The sequence below is a fragment of the Cheilinus undulatus genome, linkage group 10, assembly GCF_018320785.1.
Source record: "Cheilinus undulatus linkage group 10, ASM1832078v1, whole genome shotgun sequence".
Lineage (NCBI taxonomy): Eukaryota > Metazoa > Chordata > Actinopteri > Labriformes > Labridae > Cheilinus > Cheilinus undulatus.
In genome coordinates, this window is record NC_054874.1 from 2,745,227 (window position 1) to 2,768,311 (window position 23,085).

The following is a 23,085-nucleotide window of genomic DNA, read 5'->3' on the forward strand; positions in this document are numbered from 1 at the left end:
CTGGGGTCTCTCTGGGATAATGAAAGGGTCTATATGGTTTCCATACAGTTAAAAGCCATAAAACCTGCTGAATAACCTGAATGAGACCCACATGGACATGCTGGCTTATAGGAAAATAAAATAAAGTTTGTCTCCCCTGTCCAATGCAGAAAAATCAAGAGAATATGGATATTTAGAGTCATTCTCTTACTTTTTGCTAGTTTATAGAAAGCAAAGGATCTCATTTTCCCTTATTAGCTTCTCTATAATGAATAGTTTGTGAAATGATGGACAGTACTTTACCCCAAACAAAAATTTGTAAATTAAAAAATAATAACATACTGATACACAGAAACAGCTAATTAATAACAGCAACATGTGTATATGTAACGATTGAAAAAATACACACACACACACACACACACACACATATATAAATTGTATTGTACTTAAATGAAAATTGCATATTTCCCCCTGAAACCTGAACAATGCTCCAATGTTCCTGAGTCCGCCAGCAGAGGGCGCTGTGGTCCCCACGCTGAGAAAACACGTCAGTGTCAGGGTTGAGAGGGGAGAAGTAGTCAGAAACATGGCTGCTCCCGTGGATGACATGTTTTCCCTCTGCGTGGAACCCGGCAAAGCCGCTGGCAGTGTGGAGGTGAGGTTTATCGACAACATTAAGGTGAGATCCTCCAGAGTCTGTGGGATTAAGTGGATTTTTAGAGGTTCTGAGGTTTAAATCTGCTCTGGAGCGGCTGGTGGGATGGAGCAGGGATGAGCAGAGGAAAGGCTGCTGGACTCAGAAAGTGCTGAAAGTTCCTGAATGACTTCATCTATCATTTATATTTCTGTTTGTGCTCATAAAGCACCAGTAAGTGACTCAGTTTGATGTTATTCCTGTGATTTTAAATGGAGACAGCGTGCTGAGAGCTGAAGGGCGGCATCTACTTTAACATGAGGGAGTGACTGATCTGCATCAGACTACAGAGCATGAATCATATGAAGAAAAGCTGAAATAAAGCTCTGATTCAGCACCAAAACATGACGGGGTTTTATTTCAGGTTTAAGACTGAGCATTTTATTAAATCTTGTTTTTAAAAAGCTTTCTTCGAGCTCTGAGGTTGATGTTTGAGGGCCTTAGGTCAGGGAAGAATGGGTCATGTGACTCCTGATTTATGTCAGATTTTAGCTATAATGATAATATTTTTTAGCTTGTTGCAATGAATTGAAATAAAGCCTGGGCCATTAACAGAAATCAGTATTAAATCACAAGATGTCCTGCTGCAGCAGTCAAATCTCAGAGGGTTAAAAATAAATCTGAAGTTTTACTCATTTCTTTTGCTGAAATGTTTTGACCTAAAATAATTAAAGAAGTTTCAGGTTTTTTTCAATACAAAAATCAGACGAGAATAACTTACATGGCAAAATCCCCTCAACACAATTCATATTGAATTTGCAATTTGAGTTTTAATAATTGAAACAAATGATTTTTTTAACTGTTCAGTCCTGGTTTAATCTCTCTAATACTGTGGTGGTCAGAATATAGAAGGATTTATTGCTTGTGTTTGAAAATACATACAATTAAAAACCTTAAAAATAATTGAATATTAAATTTCAATCACAATGTTGGAAAATAATCACGTTGAATAATTCTTCAAATTGTTCAGCCCTAATAAAACCACGATGCAGCCTTGACAGAGCTAGATCCTGAGTACATAAATATTGTATCATCAGCATAAAAAATTATTTTACAATGTTCTATCATTTTAGCAAAGTCTATAATAAATACTGAAAATAAAAGTGTCTCCAGGATTGAACCCTGAGGTTCCCCTGTGTTCATCACTATAAAGGGGACTTTACATCAGCAGTGACTGTGTCTGTTAGTTAAATAGTTAAACTATAGTTAAATATAGTTAAACTATAAAAACCAATACAGTAAGACTGAGTGGAAAACAGTAGGGCTGGGCAATTAATCATAAATGAGATTAAATTGCAATATGGTCTGCCGCAATTTACAAATCACAGAAGTTGCATTAGTTCTTTAACTTCAAATATGTCAAAAATATCAGTTTAATAAATCTTTTTTTTTGCAGCAGAGATTTTATGCACATTATGCAAACATTCAAGTGACATTTTTTTATAATGGTTTACAAAAATCCTCCTTTTCGTGTTCTCTGTGTTTTTTATTAATCAAAATGAGTGTCATAAAAATGCTAAGGCCCTTAAACAAAGCAAATGATATCACATTTTCAATACGAGCTAAAATAGCTCATTCTATCTAAAACTGATGAAGCCTGGAGTTACTTCACGAAAGTCAGACCCCAGCTGTGATCAGCTGTTAGCCAGCCTCACCTCCTCCACCCCAGCCACCTCCTTTATAGCTTAAAGCTTGTTCAGACTCAGATTAATGCTAGTATGGATTATTGTTTCTGAAATAATTTCCTTGTTTTCAATCCACATGGTCTTATTTATGGAATTATTTTTTGCTTATTTATTGCTTGAATTTGTCAAAAAATACTTAAGATTGACCTAAGAATAATCATGCAATTAGATTATTTTTGCAAACCATTCAGCCCTAGAAAACAACCTATTCAATAAAATAAGTCCACCACTGCTCCTTAATGGGTCATTTCACTGTAAAAACTCAGACAGCTCAGTGGAGGAGTCAGAAGTCAACTGAACCTTTTTACTCTTCACCTATTTCCTTTAAATCCAGAACAAGATCCTTTTTCTGCAGTTAATATTAGGGCTGGGAAATTAATCGAAAATGAGATTAAATCGCAATATGGCCTGCTGCAATTTACAAATCGCAGAAGGTGCAATTTTTCTTTAACTTGAAATTTGTCTAAATAACATTAATTGTATTAATTGCAGATTGCTGTTGAAGCTCTGAGGTGAATCAGGGTCAGCAAACCTGATCTTTGACCCCCTAGTGAATTTCATTCATGTTAATAATACTCAGAGTTCTGAGGGCTGAGTATTCATGTTTCAGTAGTAAAATTAGACGTTGATGGTCCATTCTGAAGAGTTAAATCACCGTATTTTATTAGATTTACCTTCATTTATGGACACAGACTCTAGCATGTAGATGTGAAGTTTGTTATTTACAACAATCTATGCTTATAGCTTTAATGTGGATACTGTAGGAAACTATCTAGCCCATGCACGTTAACCCAGCTGCTACATAACTGCATAATAGATGATCATATTCACTGCAGCATCGTTAACACTCCTCTCTGTGTTCTGCAGGCTTCTACATATAAGTTTAATATTTAATGTCTCTACATAGTGAGCACATTTTAACAGATATATTCTCCTATGTGTGCACATGCCAAACTGCTTATTTAAATCAGTGGTAAATAAGTTAGATGGGGTGTCATTTTATTTTTTAAAGCATTGGAACTTGTCACTAAGTTTTGGAGCGCTGTTGTTTAACATAATCTGCTAATAAAGTCTCCTTTTAATATTTCCATTTGGTGAAGTAAGATGTAAAATAGCTGTAACAGGTTACAAAAGAGCCACACATGGCTGAGGTGGAGTATCATAGCCTGAGTAGCTAATTAATAGGAGACAGAAACCTCTCCGTTCTCTTGATTTGCTCATTTATTTACTTAGAGGTTCAGCTACATTTCTGATTTTTACCCCAAACCCTTGTTTTTGCCCCTCTGAGCAAACTTACAAGGCTGAATGTCCTGCCATGAACAGAGGCGACCACATGACAACATCCTTGGAGATCTCTGACGACACTTGTAGTCTGCCTCTGGGAATCTCAGTGTAAAGTGTTGGTCAACCTGTGGCTCTAGAGCCACATGTGCCTCTTTTGTGATGATTTGTGGCTCTTTTGTGTCTTAATTTGAAATATTATTTCCCCAGAAAAGTTTAAAAAGGAAAATTTTACCTCAGAAATTATACATTGCAAGTCACATTAATCAGTTTGTGTCCCACACTTACACACTTCGTCAACCTCTATTTTTGTCTGCATATTTCCATTGCCCTTATTTGCAATTTTTCACTACTTTAATTCCATTTTTACTGCCTATTTTTGACACTTTTATCCAGGTCTTTGCATTTTTTTGGCCCCTTTTCGCCTTTAATGCCACTTTTCACCCATTTAAGCTGCCTTTTGCAATTAAATGCCACTGATTTCCCATTTTGCCACTCTTTGATGCTTTTTGCCCATTTGTCCTGCTTTTTTCTGATTTTTGCCCATTTTAGTCACTTTTTACTCATTTTTTGCCACTTTTGGACCAATTTTGCGACTTTTATCCCAGTGTTTGCCACTTTAAGCCCATTTTTGCCTCTTTTTTTGTCACCCTCCTTTTACACTTTTATCCTGCTTTTTGCAATTTTGTGCGCCTTTTTGCCACTTCTCGACCATTTAAGTTGCCTTTTGCAATTAAATGCCACTTTTTGCCCATTTTTCCCACCTTTTTTTAAATTTTTGCCCATTTTAGTCACTATTCACTCATTTTTTTGCCACTTTTGGACCATTATTACCACTTTTCTCCCAGTATTTGCCACCACCTTCTGCCCATTTTTTTCACTTTTCTCCCAGTGTTTGCCACTTTAAGCCCATTTTTGACACTTTTTTTTGGTCACTTTCCTCCCTGTTTTGACACTTCTCGCCCATTTAAATTGTCTTTTGCAATTAAATGCCACTTTTTGCCCATTTTTCCCACCTTTTTTAAAATGCCACTTTTAACTCATATTTTGGTCACTTCCCACCCATTTTCAGCACTTTTCGACCAGTGTTTGCCACTTTTTAACCATTTTTGCCACTTTTAACTTATTTTAATTGCCACTTTTCACCACTTAGATTGGCTGAATAACACTGGTGTTACTTAACCCTTCTCAACCATAGAGCCAAATTGTTGGAAATTATCTTTGCAAGAGCCATACTCTAAGTGGTAAAAAGTGGTGAAAATGGGTTGAAATGGCAATAAAAATAAGTTAAAGGTGGCAAAAATGACCAAAAAGTGGCACAAATTCATGGAAAGGGGCAACACAGGCATAAAATTGCTAAAACTGGGTATCAAGTGGCAAAAAAGGTGAGAAGTTGGAAAAGAAGTGAGTTACAAGAAGAAAATATGGTTAAAAAAAACTGTAAAAAGTTGGGAAAAGTTGGCATTTAATGGCAAAAGGCAGCTTAAATGGCTGAAAAGTGGCAGAAAATGACAATAAAGGAAAAAAACACAAACATAAAGGTGGGCAAAAGCAGCAAAAAACAGAATAAAAGTGGCAAAAACAGAATAAAAGTGGCAGAAATTGATTTAAAGGGGCAAAAAAATTGCAAACAAGGAAATGTAACAAAAAATAAATGTTGAAAATTAAGTTTGACAATTAAAGCCTACTCTAGGTGTGGGAAACAATCTGACTTGTGACTTGCAATAGACAATTCCTGAGGTCAAAGTTCCTTTTTTATGGTTTTCTGGAGGAATAATATTTCAAATTAAGACACAAAAGCTCGACAAATCATCACAGAAGAGCCACACGTTGAGTATCACTGATCTAGATGATGGTCTGCTGATGTTTTTTTCATGACCTCTTTTAGCGTAGCACTCCCACAAAACCATCAACTCTCATTTGATCATTAACAGATCACTTTGTCCAATCAGTTTGTATTTCTGTCTCTATGGCCCTCCTGCTTTGACTGCAGCTATAAATAGATATGACCATTTTAAGCATTTTTACTCTCATTTGTGAGTTATCATTCTTTCACTGCAGGTTCATAAAGCTCTCATTTGTCCACAGCAGTGATGTTTTCTCCTTATGTTTCAGGGCAAAGGTCTTTTTGCCAAAAGGAGCATCAAGAAGGGAGATGTCATCTTTGTGGAGCGGCCCCTGATTTCGGCCCAGTTCCTGTGGAATTCTTTGTATAAATATAAAGGTGACGTTTCTCTGGACAGCTACACAGCCTTATTTAAAAATCCCTCCATGCATTTAATTGATTGAGCAAAATAATCAGGGCTACTTTGCAAACTGTAGAGAACAAACTATTTCATGAATATTTTCTAAAGGGATCTTTTTGTCTTTTTCTGACATTCAAGGGCTGAGAGTGATGAATAATAAAATAAAAATACCATGGGGTAGACCATGCAAAAATGTTCCCGGTATAAAATCTGAGGCGTTCCACGCCCCTGTGATGGCTTTTCTAGATTCAAAAGAAGAAAACTGTATAAATATGTCTCTTGAAGCATGCCACTGGGGTTGAAATCTGGCCCATGGCTCCTTTTCTGTGTCATTGCCCCAGCTCACAGTGCTATCAACTGTTCTGTCAAACTGAAGGCATAGAAAATCCCTAAAATTGATCTTTAAAAGGATAATTTTTGAAGAAGTATGGTTTTGTGAAATTCTAAATAATCTGGGTTTTATCGTCAGATTTAAGCGTCTCTATCCTTATGAGCAGGTCTGCCGTAGTGTTTGATCTCCGCTGTTATTCTCTGCCCCTCCCAGCCTGTGAGTACTGCTTACGAGCTCTGGAGACGGCCGAGGAGAATGCCAGGAGACTCAGCGGGATCCCAGGACTCAGCCTCCCACACCCCGAGCTCTGCCGAGTCCGACCGGAGCTGCACCAGGCGTGTCCTCAGTGTCAGGTCAGTCCTGCGAGTCGAAGCTCCGGGTCTCCTTTATTTAGAGTCTGGTTTGGGTGTAATGGATCAAAAAGTCAATCTGTGTTTTTATTAACCAGTTCAATCCAGGATCTGAGGTGTTTGTAAGTACAAAAAAGCTAAATAGGGCAGAAGAGGAGATTTGTTTCAGTTATAAGGGTTAAACTTTTGTTTTCAAGAGAATAGTTTGTAAAGCTGTCTTTGTTACGTTTGATTTATCTGTTGTTTTTGTTGTCCTGGATGCTGGTAGCTTCATTTGAAAAGAAAGTAGGATAGGCTCTCATAAGCATTCTACCTCTTCCTTCACAGTCAGTGCTTGATTTGTATGATCAGGGTGTGGATTGCTGCGAGGTATGGTGGTTTCATCCCTCCCTTTTTTGTACCACAATGGTTTAGATCAGTGGTTTTCAAAGGGTGAGGCGGGCCCCCCTTGGGGGGCGCCACGGAGCTTCAGGGGAGGCGTGGAACCATAAACCAGAAAAAAGGTGATTTGCTTTGCTAACCTCTGCTGTGCATTGAGTAAAATGGATAAACTTATTGTTACTATAAGGACTATGCTATAGAGCAGTGTTACTCAACCAAAGAGCCAAATTTTAGAAAAATACCTTTGCAAGAGCCACAATTTAAGAGGTGAAAAGCAGCAAGAACAGTTTGAAGTAGCAATAAAAATAGGTTAAAGTTGGCAAAATGGTCAAAAAGCTACAAAAATTGATGAAAAGGGGCAAAAATGGGGAGGAAAAGTGGAAAAATGTGAGAAAGTAGCAGAAATGGGTGAGAAGTGACAAAAAAAAGTGGTCAGAAAGTGACTTAAATGGGCAAAAAGCAGTCAAGAGTGGCAAAAATGATCAAAAAAAGAGGAAACAAGTGGTATGTAATGACAAAGGGTAGTTTAAATGGACAAAAAGTGGCAAAAAATTGTAAAAAAAAGGGAAAAATTTTGGATAAAAGTGGCAAAAATTGGAGAAAAGTGGCAGAAAAAAAATTGTGAAAAAGGGTAAAAATTGGGAAAAAAGGAAACAAGAGGTATTTAATGGCAATGGGCAGCTTAAATGGACGAAAAGTGGCAAAAAAATTGGGAAAAAGTGGCAAAAAGACGTAGCAAAAGAGAGCAAAAAAATTGGAAAAAAGGATATTTAATGATGAAAGGTAGCTTAAATGGGCAAAAAGGTGAAAAAGAGCATACATGGGATAAAAGTGGAAAAAAATGGGGAAAAAAAGGCAAGAAGAAGTTGTAAAATGGCCCAAAAAATATGAAAAAGGGTATTTAATGGCATTATAACTGATTATGAGGGAAAGGCAGATGTTTAAGGACATATGCAAACCAAAATATCCAAATATATCAGTGTTAAAAATGTTTAAAGATTAGACATAAATGTTTGAAATGTTGTTTAATTTTTATTCAGATTGGTCTAGATTATTTTTAGGAAAAACCTCACTGTGCACTGATTGGTGTGTCTCATTTGACTGACAGATAACTCTTGAGCTATAACTCAAGAGTGCATCTGTCTTGCTGCAAACTGCTCTGGTTGCCTGGCAACAGACAAACCAGTTCCCTACTTTGTAAAATAAAATGCTGGAGATGTTTGAAACACCGGCCGCAGGATCACATCATATTTTAATTAGAACTGGCCTGCAGGTCTGAGTCTGCAGATTTCTTCCAGTGCGGAAATGTAAATTTAACCTTGAAGATTTAAAATATCCTTTGTTAAGCCATAATAATTTAAAAAAGTAAAGAATAAAAATGATGAGATAGAAAGTAAAGAATGAGGGGGAGAAGTTCATTTGGTTTCAATTAATATTTTAAATTTGCATCTGGCAGTTCTGACTTAAACTTAGCATTTTGACTTTTTATCTCATACTGTGAACTTTTAGACTCCATTTTTAAATTTCAAATCATATTGTGAAATTTTAAGATCATAATTTCAAATGTAATCATATATTTTGCCCTTTTACAGTCCTAACTTTGACTTTTAATACCATATTTTAAGATTTTAAACTCACAATTTATGATTTCATCTCATATTTTGACATTTTAGATTCACAGTCTTAAATTTTAAGTTATACCTCGACCTTTAAAACTCAAAATTTTGTTTTTTTAATCTCATATTGTGATCTTTTCAACTCCTAATTTTGATTTGTAATCCCATATTTTGACCTAAAAAACTCATTATTTTGTATTTTATCTCATATTTTGACCTTTAACTCATGATTTTTACTTTCTGTCTCTTATAATCACCTTTTTAAAACATTATTTTGACTTTTGATTTCGTGTTCTGACCTTTTTAACTTTTTTTTGGACTTTTTATCTCAGATTTTGAGCCTTTAAACTTATAATTTTGACCTTTTTTTAAATCTCAAAATTTAATCAAACTCATTTATCATCAGTTTTTCTGATGATAGGCTAAAAACATAAACATATTTCTTGCTAACTTAAAATATTGCCCAATATTGTTTATATCAGACCTTTATTTTTATTGCAATGACATCAAACATGTTTAAGCATTGCTTGCTTTTAATTGGAATTGTACTCACCATTTTATTCTAGTGTTCTGACTACCACTGGAAAACATCCTGAGGTGTATAGCCAATATCACCGTTCAGCTAAAAAAATATAAAGATATGATTTTCAGTCATATTGCCCCGCCCTAGAAGAGAGGTTTGTTTAATTCTGAAACTTTTATTCAGCTGTGAGACGAGACAAAGGCCAGGTCTGGATTAAAATCAGATTACCTCCCTGCAGGAACAACAGCTGTCCTCTGTGACTAATTTCCTTTTAGCAGCTTCACACAATAGTTGTTGCCAAGCAGTGGAGACCTGTGGTTACCTGGAAACTGGGCTGTGTGGATGAAATGAAGTCGCTACAAAGGAGCCAGACTTTTATAATACTCCTGTACATATTACTGTGTAATATGTAAATAAAAAATGAAAATAAACATTTTAGATATTGAAATTGAGACATTTTACCATTTAAGGAAAAAATAGCTCATTTTGAGTTTGATGGCAGCTACATATCTCAAAAAAGTAGGGACAAGCCCATGTTTACTAATGTGTAGCATCCCCTCTTCTTTTAACAACAGTCTGTAAACATCTGGGAAGTGAGGAGACACATTGCTGGAGTCATTGGAGAGGAATGTTGTCCCATTCTTGTTTGATTCTACCTTCTCAACATGCTCTAAATGTTTTCTTACCTCTTGTACAGTGATGCTGTTGTGATGGATGTGGTATGTGGTTTAGCATCATCTTGCTGAAATAGTCAAGGCCTTCCCTGGCAGAGACGTTGTCTGGATGGGAGCATATGCTGCTCTAAAACCTCTCTCTACTTTTCAGCCCACGCCATAGGCACTAATGCAACCCCATACCATCAGAGATGCAGGCTTTAGAACTGAGTGAGGAGAACAAGCTGGATGCTCCCTCTCCTCTTGAGTCCACAAAATGGATTTCAAATGCTAATTCATGTGACCACAGAGGAGATTTCCAATTTGCCCCAGTCCAGTTTTAATGAGCTTTGGTCCAAAGAAGACAGTGTGTTGACAGACAAAGATTCCTGGAAGTGTTCCTGAGCCCATGCAGTGATTTCTAGTACAGAATCATGCCCGTTACTAATGTGGCCCCAGAGGGCCCCTAGATCACCAGCATCCAATATTCATCTTCTAAGCTTCTAAAGTGGCAAATAATTGGCTTCAAGTGGGGACAAATTTGCAGTCAAATTATAAATAGTGGTTGAAAAGTGGAAAAATGAGTTAGAAGTGGCAAAAGTAGGCAAAAATGAGCAGGGAAAGTGGCAAAAATATGTCAAAAATGGGTCTAAAGTGGTAAAATTTTGCTTAAAGTGGCAAATAATTTGCTGATAGTGGGAAATATTGGCAGTAAAATTATAAAAAGGGGTTAAGAAGTGGAAAAAATAGGTTATAAGGGGCAAAAGTTGGCAGAAATTGGCAGGGAAAGTAGTAAAAATATGTCAAAAATAGGTCTAAAGAGGCAAAATTTAGCTTAAAGTGTCAAATCTAGCTGTTTTTCTTTAGTACCACTTACCACAACTTTTGTCCTCCCGTCCCTATTTTTTTGAGATGTTGCTGCCATCAAATTCAAAATGAGCTAATATTTCTTTGAAATAAAATATCTCAGTTTCAAATTCAAACATCTTAATGCTCTATTGTGAATATGGATTTATGCGATTTGACAATCGTTGACTTATGTTTTATTTACATTTTACACAGTGCCCCAGCTTTTTTGGAAGTGGGAATTCAATTTTTTGGAATGAAGTATTCTTTAATACCTGCAACTTGAATTGATTTGCATGCTTCATTTGGTTAATTTAGAGTGTTTCCTGACTGTGTAATGCTTTCTTTCTCTGCAGGTGTTGTACTGTAGCAGTGAGTGTCGGCAGGCTGCAGCAGACCAGTATCATCGAGTTCTCTGTCTGGGCCCTTCTCAGGAAGATCCTGACCATCCAATCAACAAACTCAAAGATGCATGGAGGTGAGACACCATGTTACTAATTTATCACTGTAACCCATCACAGATACTTCGTTTTTAAAGATATAATTTCCCTTCTTCCGTACAGGAGCGTGCATTACCCTCCGGAGACCTCCAGCATCATGCTGATGGCTAAGATGGTAGCGGTGGTCAAACAGGTGGGTCTCACAAAAGATTCAGTTTTAAAAATGACATTTTAATGTTGTATGTTACTTTAAAAAACGCTGCATGCTGGTCGTTTTAATACACACCTCCTCAAGTGGTCTGTAATTTTAGCAATCAAAGTTTATGGTGTTAAACCTAGCTTGAAATTAACTTCGGTCTGAATGATAAACATGCTCTAGATGAGAAAACTGGGAGTGCTGGAGTGAAATAGATTCTGCTTTTATAGCTTTCAGGTGAGTGACACTAAACATAATCAGAACTTTATGCACATATTTAATAAGAAGATGAGACTGAGCTTGATTTCTACCCCTGGGAAATCACTGTTTCAGCATCTGCAGTGAGGAAAAATAGAGTTAAATAAATTAAACGAACAAAGATATTAGAACCATAGAAAAGTAGACAGACTAAAGGTATGTGGAAGACTTTAAAGCTGCTCAGAGGGGTGTACCACAGTGTGAGAATCAAGGGGAAGTTGGGTCTGCTGAGCCTGCAGTCAGAGCTTTCAGTGCCTCTTTTTAAATCTGGCTGCATCACCATAATAACTGAGTCTAAACTCACAATCTAGTCTCAGCCAGGTTAGGTTCAGAGTTACAGAGTAAAATCAGCTTTAAAATGTCTTATATTGTCTTAAATACTAGGACTTTCTTGACTGGCATTGTAGAGCTTCAGGTTAAACAATGTGTTCATGGAAATTTGCTCAGACATAATAATTAAAAAGGTTAGGCTATTAAAAATGAGACAAATGCTTTAATACAATTTTATTGAACATAAACATTTTTCAGTGTCTTCTTGCTTTTGTTCTGCAGGATAAAGGTAAAAAAATGCAAAAAAGGGTTAAAAGTTGCAAAAAATTGGCAGAAATCAGCAGATAATGTGGTGAAAGTATGCCAACAATGGGTCTAAAGTGGCAAAATTTACCTTAAAGTGGCAAGTAATTGGCAGTCAAATTATAAATAATGGTTGAAAAGTGGAAAAATGGGTTATAAGTGTCAAAAATGTGTCAAAAATGGAACTAAAGTGCCAAATATTTGGCAGAAAGTGGGCAAAATTGGCAGTAAAAATATTGAAAGGGATTTAAAAAGTGTGAAAATAGGTTATAAGTGGCAAAGGTTGGCAGAAATGAGCAAGGAAAGTAGTAAAAATATGTCAAAAACTGGTCAAAAGTGGCAAAATTTAGCTTAAAGTGGCAAAAAATTGGTTGAAAGTGGGGAAAAATTAGTCATAAAATGAATTAAAGTGATTAAAAAGCAGAAAAAAATCATCTGTAAGCGGCAAAAATTAGCAAAACCTGGCAGGGAAAGTGGTAAAAAATATGTCTAAAACTGGTCTAAAGTGGCAAAATTTTGCTTAAAGTGGGAAATAATTGGCAGTAAAATTATAAACAGTGGTATAAAGGTTGAAAAAGCAGGGAGAGTGGTAAAAATATGTCAAAAAAATGGGTCTAAAGTGGCAAAATCTTGGTTAATATTGCAGATAATTGGCATAAACTGGGAAAAATGGGTAGCAAAATGATTGAAAATGATTGAAAAGCAGAAAAAATAGTTTATAAGGGGCAAAAATTGGCATAAATAAGCTGTAAAAGTGGTAAAAATATTTCAAACATGGGTCTGAAGTTTCAAAATGTGGCTCAAAGTGGCAAATAATTGGCTGATAATGGGAAGATTGGGCAGTAAAACGATGAAATGAAGTGAAAAAGGCAAAAAATTGGGTTATAAGTTGAAAAAATTGGCAGAAATAAGCAGGGAAAGTGGTAAAAGTATGTCAAAAATGGGTGTAAATGGCAACATTTTGTGTAAAGCGGCAAATTATTGGGAAAATTGGGCAGTAAAATGATGAAAATTGGTTATAAAGTGGTAAAAATTGGGAGAAATAAGCAGGGAAACTGGTAAAAATATGTCAGAATGGTACTTTAATTTCAAATGTAGCCTAAAGTTGCAAATGACTGGCCAAATGTGGGAAACATGGGCAGTAAAATGATGAAAATTGATTGAAAAGTGGAAAAATGGGTTGTAAGTGGCAAAATTGGCAGAAATAAATGGTTAAAAGTGCTTAAAAGAGTAACAAATATTGGTTAAAAGTAGCAAAAATAAGTTAAATGAGGCAAAAAGGTTAGGCAGCAGACATGGGTTTAGTAAGGTAAAAATGCAAAAATGGTGAAAGGTGGTTTAAAAAGTGGCAAAAATGGATTAAAATTTGGCTTTAAATGACAACAATGGGTTTAAGTGGCAAAAATGGGCAGTTAGAATGGTGAAAAAGGGTTAAAGAGTGACAATAATGGGTTTAATGTAGAGACAAAAGTGGCTAAAAAGGTGGAACAGTAATAAAAAGAGGTTAAAAAGTGGAATGAATAAATGATTTCATCATTACATCATCATCATCAGCTGCTCCAAAATGAGGTAGCTGTTAGCCAGGAATGCTAGCACCAATGCTACTGATCCAACACTCGGTCATCGTTACTCTCAATAAGTCACAACTGGGGACGGTCCATTTACTGGGTTTCAGAGGCCCAGACATTCTGTGGGCACATACGCTCAGAACCTCTGTGGTTCTTTGCTCCTCACTCAGTAGCTAGCAGCTTATTGGAGACTATAACTAGTCTTTAACAGTTGTGCGTACATACCAACCTTTAATATTTAACACTCAGAGTGACTGAGAACCACAGGGGTTTATCCTCAGCAGAGCAGGAACATTATTTAATAGCCATACCTTTGTTGTGGCATTTTAAAATCTGTTCTGGTCATAATAAAACTTTTGATGATAAAAAAAACAAAGTAATTTAAAGATGATTGAATGAAAGGATGGATTGCACTCTAACAATAAGAACCCTTCTCTATAAGAGGACAAATGTCTAGTATTAATGGAGGGTTTGGTTTATATTTTCCAGGCCAAAGACAAATCCCACTGGCAGAAGCTGTTTTCACATTTCTGCAGCCGAGCAGCCAATGAGGAAGAGGAGATCGCTCATAAGCTCCTCGGAGAGAAGTTCAGAGTAAGAAGCATTTGTGTTATTTCTGCTTGAATTATAGAATTGTTGATGTGAAAAACATATCATCCAGTAAGGCACCAAGCTCAAAGACAATATCCTGTTTTTATGCTAATCACTGATCTTTACAGCTGAACGAGCAAAACAAGACATTAGTCCTCTCCCACAGGGGCGGCTTGATGCTTACAATGTATGTTTTCTGTTCCACTTAATGTATTTATTTAACTCGTTTCTTCAGGGACAGCTGGCCTTGTTACACAGCCTTTTTAAAGCAGCACTTTATGACGATCATCTCAGTCGGGTAAGAAAGTACAACTCACATTTAATCCCTATGCATTTCAACTTTTCCTATAATTACTGTTTACATTTTACAGCGTCAACATTTGATCAAAGCCTTTTTTAACCATTAGTTTGTTATTTGGTCTGAAGCTACTAAGATCATAGGATGGGAATTTTCAGTTATTTTGGTATTTGAGTGCTCTCATTATTACCTTATTGTCTGATCAGAACTGTGCAGAACTTTAAGGCATATTTGGGCCAAAAACTGAGGCTGATGTAAGGCGTAGATGTGGCGAGTAAGCTAGCATGAGGGAAGGAGGATTGATGCAATCCCAGTCAAGCTCTTAATGTCTTTGCATATTACCAGGGGCAGGTGAAAAAATTAGCTCACACCTTTAGGGTGCAGTAAGGGTTGGATGTGATGAGTCAGCATGGCCTATGCACAATCGAGAATAGTCATGTGCAGACAAGGCTGCCCATAAGGGGGGATAAAGGGGCTTTCTGGGGCCCAGCCAAACTGGGGGACCATGTAGGTCAGCAAAATATGTCAAGTAAGCTGCGATATCCATGTTTTATATTTAACCTGAATAATAACAACTCTTATCAAATAAACGTGTTTTTATTGTTTTGTGCCGTATTAAATAGCCTTCTTAAAAACGTGAATCCCTTTTATTAAAATCAAAATTAAAATGCGTTAAAAATGGCAAAAGTTTGTGGAAAAGGTGGTAAGATGGGAATTTTAAAGTAGCAGAAATGGGATAAAAGTGGCAAAAACTAAGAAAAAGAAATGGCAAAAATAGGTTAAAGTGGCAAAATGGGCATAAAAAGTGGTAAAAGGTGTCTGAAATGTGTTTGAAGTGGTAAAAATCGATGGAAGATTTGGTGAAATTCAAAAAAAAAAAAAAAAAAAAACGGTTGAAACTGGCAAAAATGGGCAATACAACAAGTACACTGGTTAAAACAGGAGTAAAAAGTGGTTAATAGTGGCAAGAATTGGTTTAGAAATGGCAGAAAAAGGGGTGGAAGGGTTTAAAATCAGCAGAAATGGGTTTTAAGCGGCAAAAGTGTTTTAAAATTTGCAAAATTAGTGGGTAAAGTGGCAAATGTGTAATTTAATATAATAATCTTTTTATTATATTATTCTATTGTTACTATATTTTTTTATGGCACCCAGAGACCCCCTCCCAGTGTCTTGAGACCTCCATTGGGGTCCCGATCCCCACATTGAGAACCGCTGGTTCTGACCATTGCAATGCTTAGCAGCTTAGGTCAGCCTAAACTATATACTCTGACTCTTCTCCAGTCACCCTGAGAACTGAAGAAGCCTTTTGGAGAAGAGGCGAAATGTCTTCAAGAACTTGGAACCAGTCCCGTTGCCATTTGGTCAGCCTTGGATTTTAACAGATTTGCAAATCTTTGCATGCATTTGCAGATCTGTGCACTCACCTGTAGATTTGTGCACGCATTTGCAAATCTATCTATGCATTTGCAGATTTGCGTAGAGATTTTTGTAAGCATTTGCAAATAGTTTTGCAACAATACTCGCTCCACTGTCGACAGGGCTGACATCAGCTGATACTGATATCAAACTAATGCATCTCTGCATCCTTTGAAAGTCCATCCTCGGTTCAACAGGTGCAAGTTTATTCGTTTAAATAGTTTATTTTTGCAGAATTTACGCTGCTTTTGCGAACATATTCTTGTCTTTCTGCTGGTGTTGTCAGTAACTTTAAGCGCACTGAAAGTATGTTACATAAATAGCATGAGAAATTCTGATATTATGAAGAAGTTATAATATAAAACAGGCTATTGAACTTCCTCAGTGGCTTTTACATGCGAGCAGACGCTGAGGAGAGGCCTCTGTCTAGCCACTCTGCAGTGACGGTTGTCCTTCTGCAACTCTGTCCCATCTCCAAGGTGTAGAAACATCTCAGCAGACATCCAGAGAAATGGGAGGAACTTGAGCTAAATTTCAAGTGTTTTAGCAGAGGGTCTGAGTTCCTATGCCAATGTTATTGTTTTTAGTATATTTATAGATATTTCTTACATTCTGGGGGTAGATTAATCACAATAAAACTGTTTTTTTTAGTGTAGCATCAGGCTGCAACTTAATACTTTAAAATGCACTGTATATTCTGAGTTAGCTGGAGGCTGAATGTACAAATCTCAGCTCTGACCTCTGACTGAAGCATAAAAGAATGATCCTCCTGCACTGTTAGATTAATAAAAGATGTGGTTGTGTTGCAGTGGTTTGTCCCTGAGGGTTTCCGCTCTCTGTTTGCCCTCGTGGGAACGAACGGCCAAGGCATAGGAACAAGGTGAACGCTTTCTCTTTATCCACAATACACCTCTAAAACATCTAACACTGGGTTTTAGTTTTTCTTAAGTGGTCTGCTCTGTTTTTATTTCTCTATCTCAGCTCTTTGAGTCAGTGGGTTCATGCCTGTGATGCACTTGAGCTTCCTGCCCAGCAGAGGGAGCAGTTGGACTCCTTTATCGACCAGCTGTACAAGGACATTGAGAAAGGTCAACCATGTCTCAGAGTTTCTGTGTTATTTCAAGTATTTTTGTGCCATCAGAGCAGATAAAGAGTGTTTTTTTTTTTTATTGTTGTCTGTTAGAGATATGTGAACAGGGATGCTATTGGATTTGAATTCAGTACAAAAAAATCAAATCTGTGCACATTTGTCTTTATTTCTGTAGAAACTGGAGACTTCTTGAACTGCGAGGGCTCTGGACTGTTTCTGCTTCAAAGCTCATGTAAGTGAACACGATGTCCGTGTACCGAGCGCTGTCTTTACGGTTCAAAGAGCCCATTAATCTGGTTAAGAGGCCATCTTATTTCCCCTTTTTTCATCTTGGACTTCAGGTAACCACAGCTGCGTACCCAATGCAGAGGCGTCCTTCCCCGACAACAACTTCCTGCTCCAGCTCAGCGCCCTCAGTGACATCAGCCCAGGAGAGGTCAGTCGGCTCGTCTGGGTTATGAGTGATAAATTCTGGCCCAGGATAGACGGGGCACAACAACCCGTCCTCTAGCTTTGTGCGCTCCCTTGTCAGACGGTATTAGACGGCACTGACTCCGAGCTTTGGAGTGGGTTTGTCAAGCTGTCAGAAAGATTGAGAAGTCTTGCATCGGCGTGGCACAGTAATGTCACAGCAGCCGTGGTACTTTCACAGCAAAGATCTTTGAATGTTGGCTGAGACGGGAGCGCTTTGTGTAAAAAAAAAAAAAAAAAAAAAGGAAGGACACAACAACTTCCTACATGTGGGGAAAAAAGTTTTTTCAGCCCTTTGAAAGCAGAGATGATGGCATGTTTACAGACTAAACTGACATTCTGGAGACTTCTCGGATCAACATGTTGATGTTTTTGAAGCTGAAGCACTACAGGAAGTTCACCAGTTTGTTCTCCTCCATTTTCAGGAGATCTGCATCAGTTATTTGGACTGCTGTCAGCGGGACCGAAGCCGGCACAGCAGACACAAAATTCTGAGGTAAAAACATCTATGATCCCTTGGGTGACTCAGATGCACACTATAGAGCTGCCACAAATAACAGGACCCCCCTAATGTCAGCAATTTCAAATATCAGAAGAGAAAACCAAGACTGCTCTCATTGTCAGGTGAGCTTCCAGGACAGTGCAGGAGCAGCAGGACAGTGTGATGTGAACTTTAGGATTCCCTTAGTCTTCATGAGATGTTTTTCTAGGAGCAGACTCATAGAGGGATTTGGCTGCAGACCACCGCTCTCAGACACCAGCTCCGTCAGGACAGAAGTGATATAATATTTCTGTATTTGCTGTTTTAGAAGTAGCTAAGTAAACGGTGGCTATCTGTAGCTGCCTTAGTGTGTTTTCATAGAGGACAGGCTTTTTCTCTGTGAGCACACTGTTAAGACCACGGGTGTCAAACTTAAGGCCCGGGGGCTAAATGCGGTCCTGTTATTATTGCACTACTCTTAAGAAATAAAATAAAAGGCACTTAGATGAGAAAAGGAATAAAAGAAAAACAGTAAAAAGATTTTTTTTTTTAATAAAATAAATAAAAACTCCAGTATTTTATAGTTTCCTTTCAGGTTAGATCCTCATTTCTGGTTTCTATAATATTCAAATATGGTTCCCAAAGTTCAACAAAATCTTTCCGTTTGCCCTCAGCAATGTAATTTAGTCTTTCTTGTCCAATACACTCTGAGACTTCTTTTATCCATAGTTTCATTGAAGGTGCATCCATACTCTTCCAACATAGTGCAATAGCTCTCCTCGCTAGGAGAAGTCCAAAATCCAGTAGTTTTGTCCGTTTCTGTGTTTGTATAAAGTCCTCCGGATATATTCCAAGCACACAAAGCTTGACATCTAAAGGAACCCTGATGCAAACCACCTCCAATAAACATTTTTTAACGTCTTTCCAGAATTTCTGAATTGTTGTATATTCCCATAAACAGTGAAGAAGGGTACCTTTCTCATCTAAATGTTTATTACATGTATCTGGAATGTTAGCAGACATATGATGAAGTTTAACCAGAGTTAAGTACGTCCTCATCAACCACTTATATAGAAGTAATTTGAACCTTGCATTTAACGTCTGTTTTTGAGTCTTTAAACATGCCTTATTCCATGTTTCCTTGTTAATGTCTTCTTGGATATCAACTTTCCATGCATTCAATCTATAACTTTGACTTTTAATCCCATATTTTCACTTTTTAAACTCCTGATCGAGAATTTTATCTCATATTTTGACCTTTAAGAGTCACAATTTAGAATTTTATCTTCTATTTTGACCTTTTAAACTCTTGATTTTGTATTTTATCTCATATCTTGACCTTTAAACTCATGATTTTAACTCTGTATCTCATATATTTGCCTTTACAAAACTTATTTTGACTCTAAATTTTGTAATTTGACCTTTAGGACTTTTTATCTCAGATTTTGAACCTTTACACTCATTTATTTAGCATGTATCTGACATGGACACAGTACTATTGATGCTGTGATATTTAATCATTTTGACTTTATTTTTAAAAATCTTAAAATCATTATCATCACTGTTTAATTTCCCCTATAATTCATTTCCTGTGAAAACACGGTTGACAGTTTTTGGTTAAATCTTGACGCCGTTGGGCCCTCAGGTTAGACCTAAATCCAGAATCCGGCCCCTGCTGTGATGGAGTTTGACACCCCTGGTTTAGACGGTTATATTAAATGGTTTGTAATCAGGTTTTGGAGGTCAGATCAGTGATATTTAGTGTTAAAATTTGTCCTAAAACCGTGTTATTTGATGAAGGAGTGAGGTGTGGCATCTGGCTGAAAGAGAAGCTGCATGTCGAAGAGCCAAATCTGTTTGCACTGACAAAATTCAGACGAGTGTAGCGCCCTCTCAGATTCCATCTCGATCAATAAAAAGCCTTTCATGCAATCACGGGGAGTCCTGAGGCAGAAATTTTAGGGGTCAGATGAGTACTCTAGTGTTTACCCTCATTGATCATTCTGATGCCGACTCATCTCTGAAGCCTGCTGACCATTCATAGAGATCGGGTCTGTGTTAGAGGTTATTAAAGTGAACTAAACTAAATAGCTGAAACAAAAAAACAGATTGTGGTCCAGCTTGTCCATTGCAGAAGTTAGAAACATGTCCTTCATCAGCATTCATTATTCTTCTTCTAAGAACTTTGCGATAACTGTGACACTGGCTCATGCACTAATGCAGGAGTAAATAGCCTGTTTTTACACTTTATAGAACACATTTTCAATAATCATCCCTGTTTTAACGGCTAGTAAATATGTTGGACCAGCCTGATTTGATTGGTCCAGACTTCACACAGCTTTAATTTTAGGAATTGATTTCTAATCAAATCTTAAGTTTGAATAAGTAAAAGTGAAGGACAGCCCCCGTCCCTATTTTTTTGAGATTGAAAAGAAACTAATATTTTTCATGAAATGAGAAAAAGTCTCAGTTTCAACACCGGATACTTTAATGTTCTATTGTGAATATATGGGTTTATGGGATTTGGCAATCACTTCTATTTTTTACTGACATGTTAAACAGCGCCCCAACTTTTTAGGAATTGGGGTTGTATTAAAAAACACTAATCCTCAAACTTATAAAAACTAAACAAAAATGAAGCATGAAGCTGAAAAGCTGCAGTCACACCATACAGGTGCTGTTAGCGCACTCACTGCTTATCTGAGAGTATTAATTGCACCACAAGCATTAATTGGTGTTAAAAGCTCTGGTAGCTCCAAGGCAGCGGAGTTTAAAATGCTCCTGATTAATTCAGCCCTCGTTAGACGAGCACCAAATGACTGCTGGAATATTTTCTTCTCAGGGAGAACTACCTGTTCGTCTGCTCGTGTCCAAAGTGCGTCTCACAGATGGACGAGCTGGATGTGACATCAGACGAGGACGAGGAGGAAGAAGGAGAGGCAGAAGGTGAAACAGAGGGGGATGAGATGGAGGATGAGATGACAGATGTCTGATGAAAGACTTGCTCATACTTCCTGTTCCTGCCGCCACGCTAAGCAACCAATGAAGCCCAGAAGAATAAAGAGCAGTCCAAACGTGTGGAAAAAAATCTCTCGTTATCACTCATTCTGTGTCTCATGTAAGAGTCTCGGAGAAAGTTTTCTCCTTAAATCAGGCACATATAAGGTAAAGAAGCAGGGCCGCATCGGGACAGTGCTGTTATTTCATTATTCTCTCTCTACTTCAGCACACTGGGGGTTTAAAATAAAACACAGGACTATGACTTTGAACTTCCAGGGTTTTTGATCATGCTGGCGTCCACACTGGTTGGACATTAAAGCACTGCTATGCCTTTTTACCCCCCAGAGAACATGTATAAAAGGGCTACTATTGCCACACATCTCATGAAATATGAATAAAAACACTTAAATCTGCGTGAGTTACATTTTTTAGCCACTTGGGGGCAGATTGACCCTCCTTTAACCTTCATTCACATGCCCTTCAAATGGACCGAGGTACCCAGAAGGAGTTTGTTTCCCTGCTGTTGCATCTCAAATGCCTAAATTAGTGCTATAAGAGCTGGATTATATTGTATTACGCAGAACAAAATGAGGTCCCACAGGCATGGACAGCATCTAGCTGGTCCAAAGAACCACATTACCAATTATAATGAACATTAATTAGAATCTGCAAAGCCTGACCACAAAAGTATGACTATAAACACACATCTGTTTGTAAAATTAATGAGCTTTACAGGAATTTCCCTGATATTAAATTTATTTTTCAGTTATTTAGACTGAGTGAGCTGCACTGACATGAGAGAGCATCAGCAGCAAAATCAGCTTGATTACGTTGATTTGGATCCTGAGAATCTGTGGGCGACTGCGCGCCACACGGCACGTTTATTCCCTGACGCCCTGATCCTCTTTTCCTCTGTCGCCCACGCTGATATGGACAAAGTGAGGGAAATTTTCTGTATTTTCTTTGAACTTTTCTCAACTTTTTTTTACGAAGAGGAGAAATTTATGCACAAATAATATATCCATGTTTGTACTGTATTATGCTGTGACTTGTGTTAACACAGAGGCATAACTGTGGCTCACAGCTGTCAAAGGCTTGTCAGTACAAAGCTCTATACTTCCATTCCACCACGAATGGTGGAACAAAAGTGCTACATATTATTTTTAACAAGACGAAAACTGAAATACACAGGGCAGAGAATTAGGTTGTAGTCACACCAGAGCGGTTTGGTCCACTTTAAAGGTCACATGTGTTACCCCCTTAGGACAACTTTATTTTGGTCTCAGAGGTCCCCAAAACATGCCTGTGAAGTTTGTTCTCCTTCAGTATTGGATTTTTGCATGTCTAAAAGTCCCTCTGTTTCAGCCCTGCTCAGAACAAGCTGTTTTTGTGTCTGTAACTTTAAAGGTTAATGAGCCGTCTGACTCCGCCCCTCTCAGGAAATGGATGTGGCTATCCTGATCCTCCTCCCCTAAGTTGGCAGTTGAGAGATGGCTCAGGAGAGGGGGGCGGGACTTTCTTCCAAGCAGGGAGGGCCAACTGAACCTGAGGGCGGGGCTAACCCTCTACATGACATCATGAGGGGAAATCTGAGACAGCTTGTTTCAGCACACATTTTCTGAAAGGTCGAGAAAGAGAGGAGAGGAGAGAATGGATTTTCTGATTATTGAGGGGATTGTGGACAGGCCAGGGTCACATATTTTTGTTACAAAACCTGAAAAAGTGATTTTTGCATTATTTGTGACTTTCAGTGTAAATTCATTGACAGCCTTTTTTTCCATGAGAAGACTAGACTTGGTCAAAAATAGATCTTTGATGACTAAAACTGAAAAAAGTAAGTTTAGTTTCCATCAGGATGACTAAAATGTAATCAGTTTTCATCAGCCATTCAAAATCCATATTTCTCAACCATGGGTGAATCTGTCAAAATACAGTGCATCTGTTTCTATTCTGCCCTTCAGCTGTAGAAAGCAGGGAAGCGAATACATGCTTGGACTAAAAGTTAAAGGTCACATATTATGCAAAATACACTTTTTCAGGCTTTTCTAACAAAAGTATGTGCTGCTGGCCTGTCCACAATCCCCTTAAGAATCAGAAAAATATACACCCACTCCC

General features: G+C 37.6%; 1 protein-coding gene across 2 annotated transcripts; it reads left to right on the top strand.

The window, feature by feature from the left end:
* The first annotated feature begins 543 nt into the window (after positions 1–543).
* Positions 544–21,383, top strand: smyd5 (SMYD family member 5). Of its 2 annotated transcripts, none has more exons than XM_041797615.1 (13): positions 544–661; positions 5,758–5,866; positions 6,433–6,572; positions 10,945–11,066; positions 11,152–11,221; positions 14,113–14,217; positions 14,450–14,512; positions 16,738–16,808; positions 16,910–17,016; positions 17,194–17,250; positions 17,360–17,454; positions 17,915–17,985; positions 20,813–21,383. In XM_041797615.1, exons 1-13 carry the CDS (start codon positions 569–571, stop codon positions 20,961–20,963), a joined length of 1,254 nt encoding a protein of 417 aa, XP_041653549.1. In that variant the 5' UTR covers positions 544–568; the 3' UTR covers positions 20,964–21,383. The 2 variants fall into 2 exon arrangements, with proteins under 2 accessions (XP_041653549.1, XP_041653550.1); XM_041797616.1 differs by having other exon boundaries at positions 548–637.
* The last annotated feature ends 1,702 nt before the right edge of the window (positions 21,384–23,085 follow it).

Excerpts from the sequence above, each read along its gene's own strand:
- smyd5 (XM_041797615.1), top strand. The coding sequence starts at position 569 with ATGGCTGCTCCCGTGGATGACATGTTTTCCCTCTGCGTGGAACCCGGC. Across the intron at positions 5,867-6,432 it reads TTCTTTGTATAAATATAAAG|CCTGTGAGTACTGCTTACGA; the intron begins GTGACGTTTCTC and ends TGCCCCTCCCAG. Across the intron at positions 17,017-17,193 it reads GTACAAGGACATTGAGAAAG|AAACTGGAGACTTCTTGAAC; the intron begins GTCAACCATGTC and ends TTATTTCTGTAG.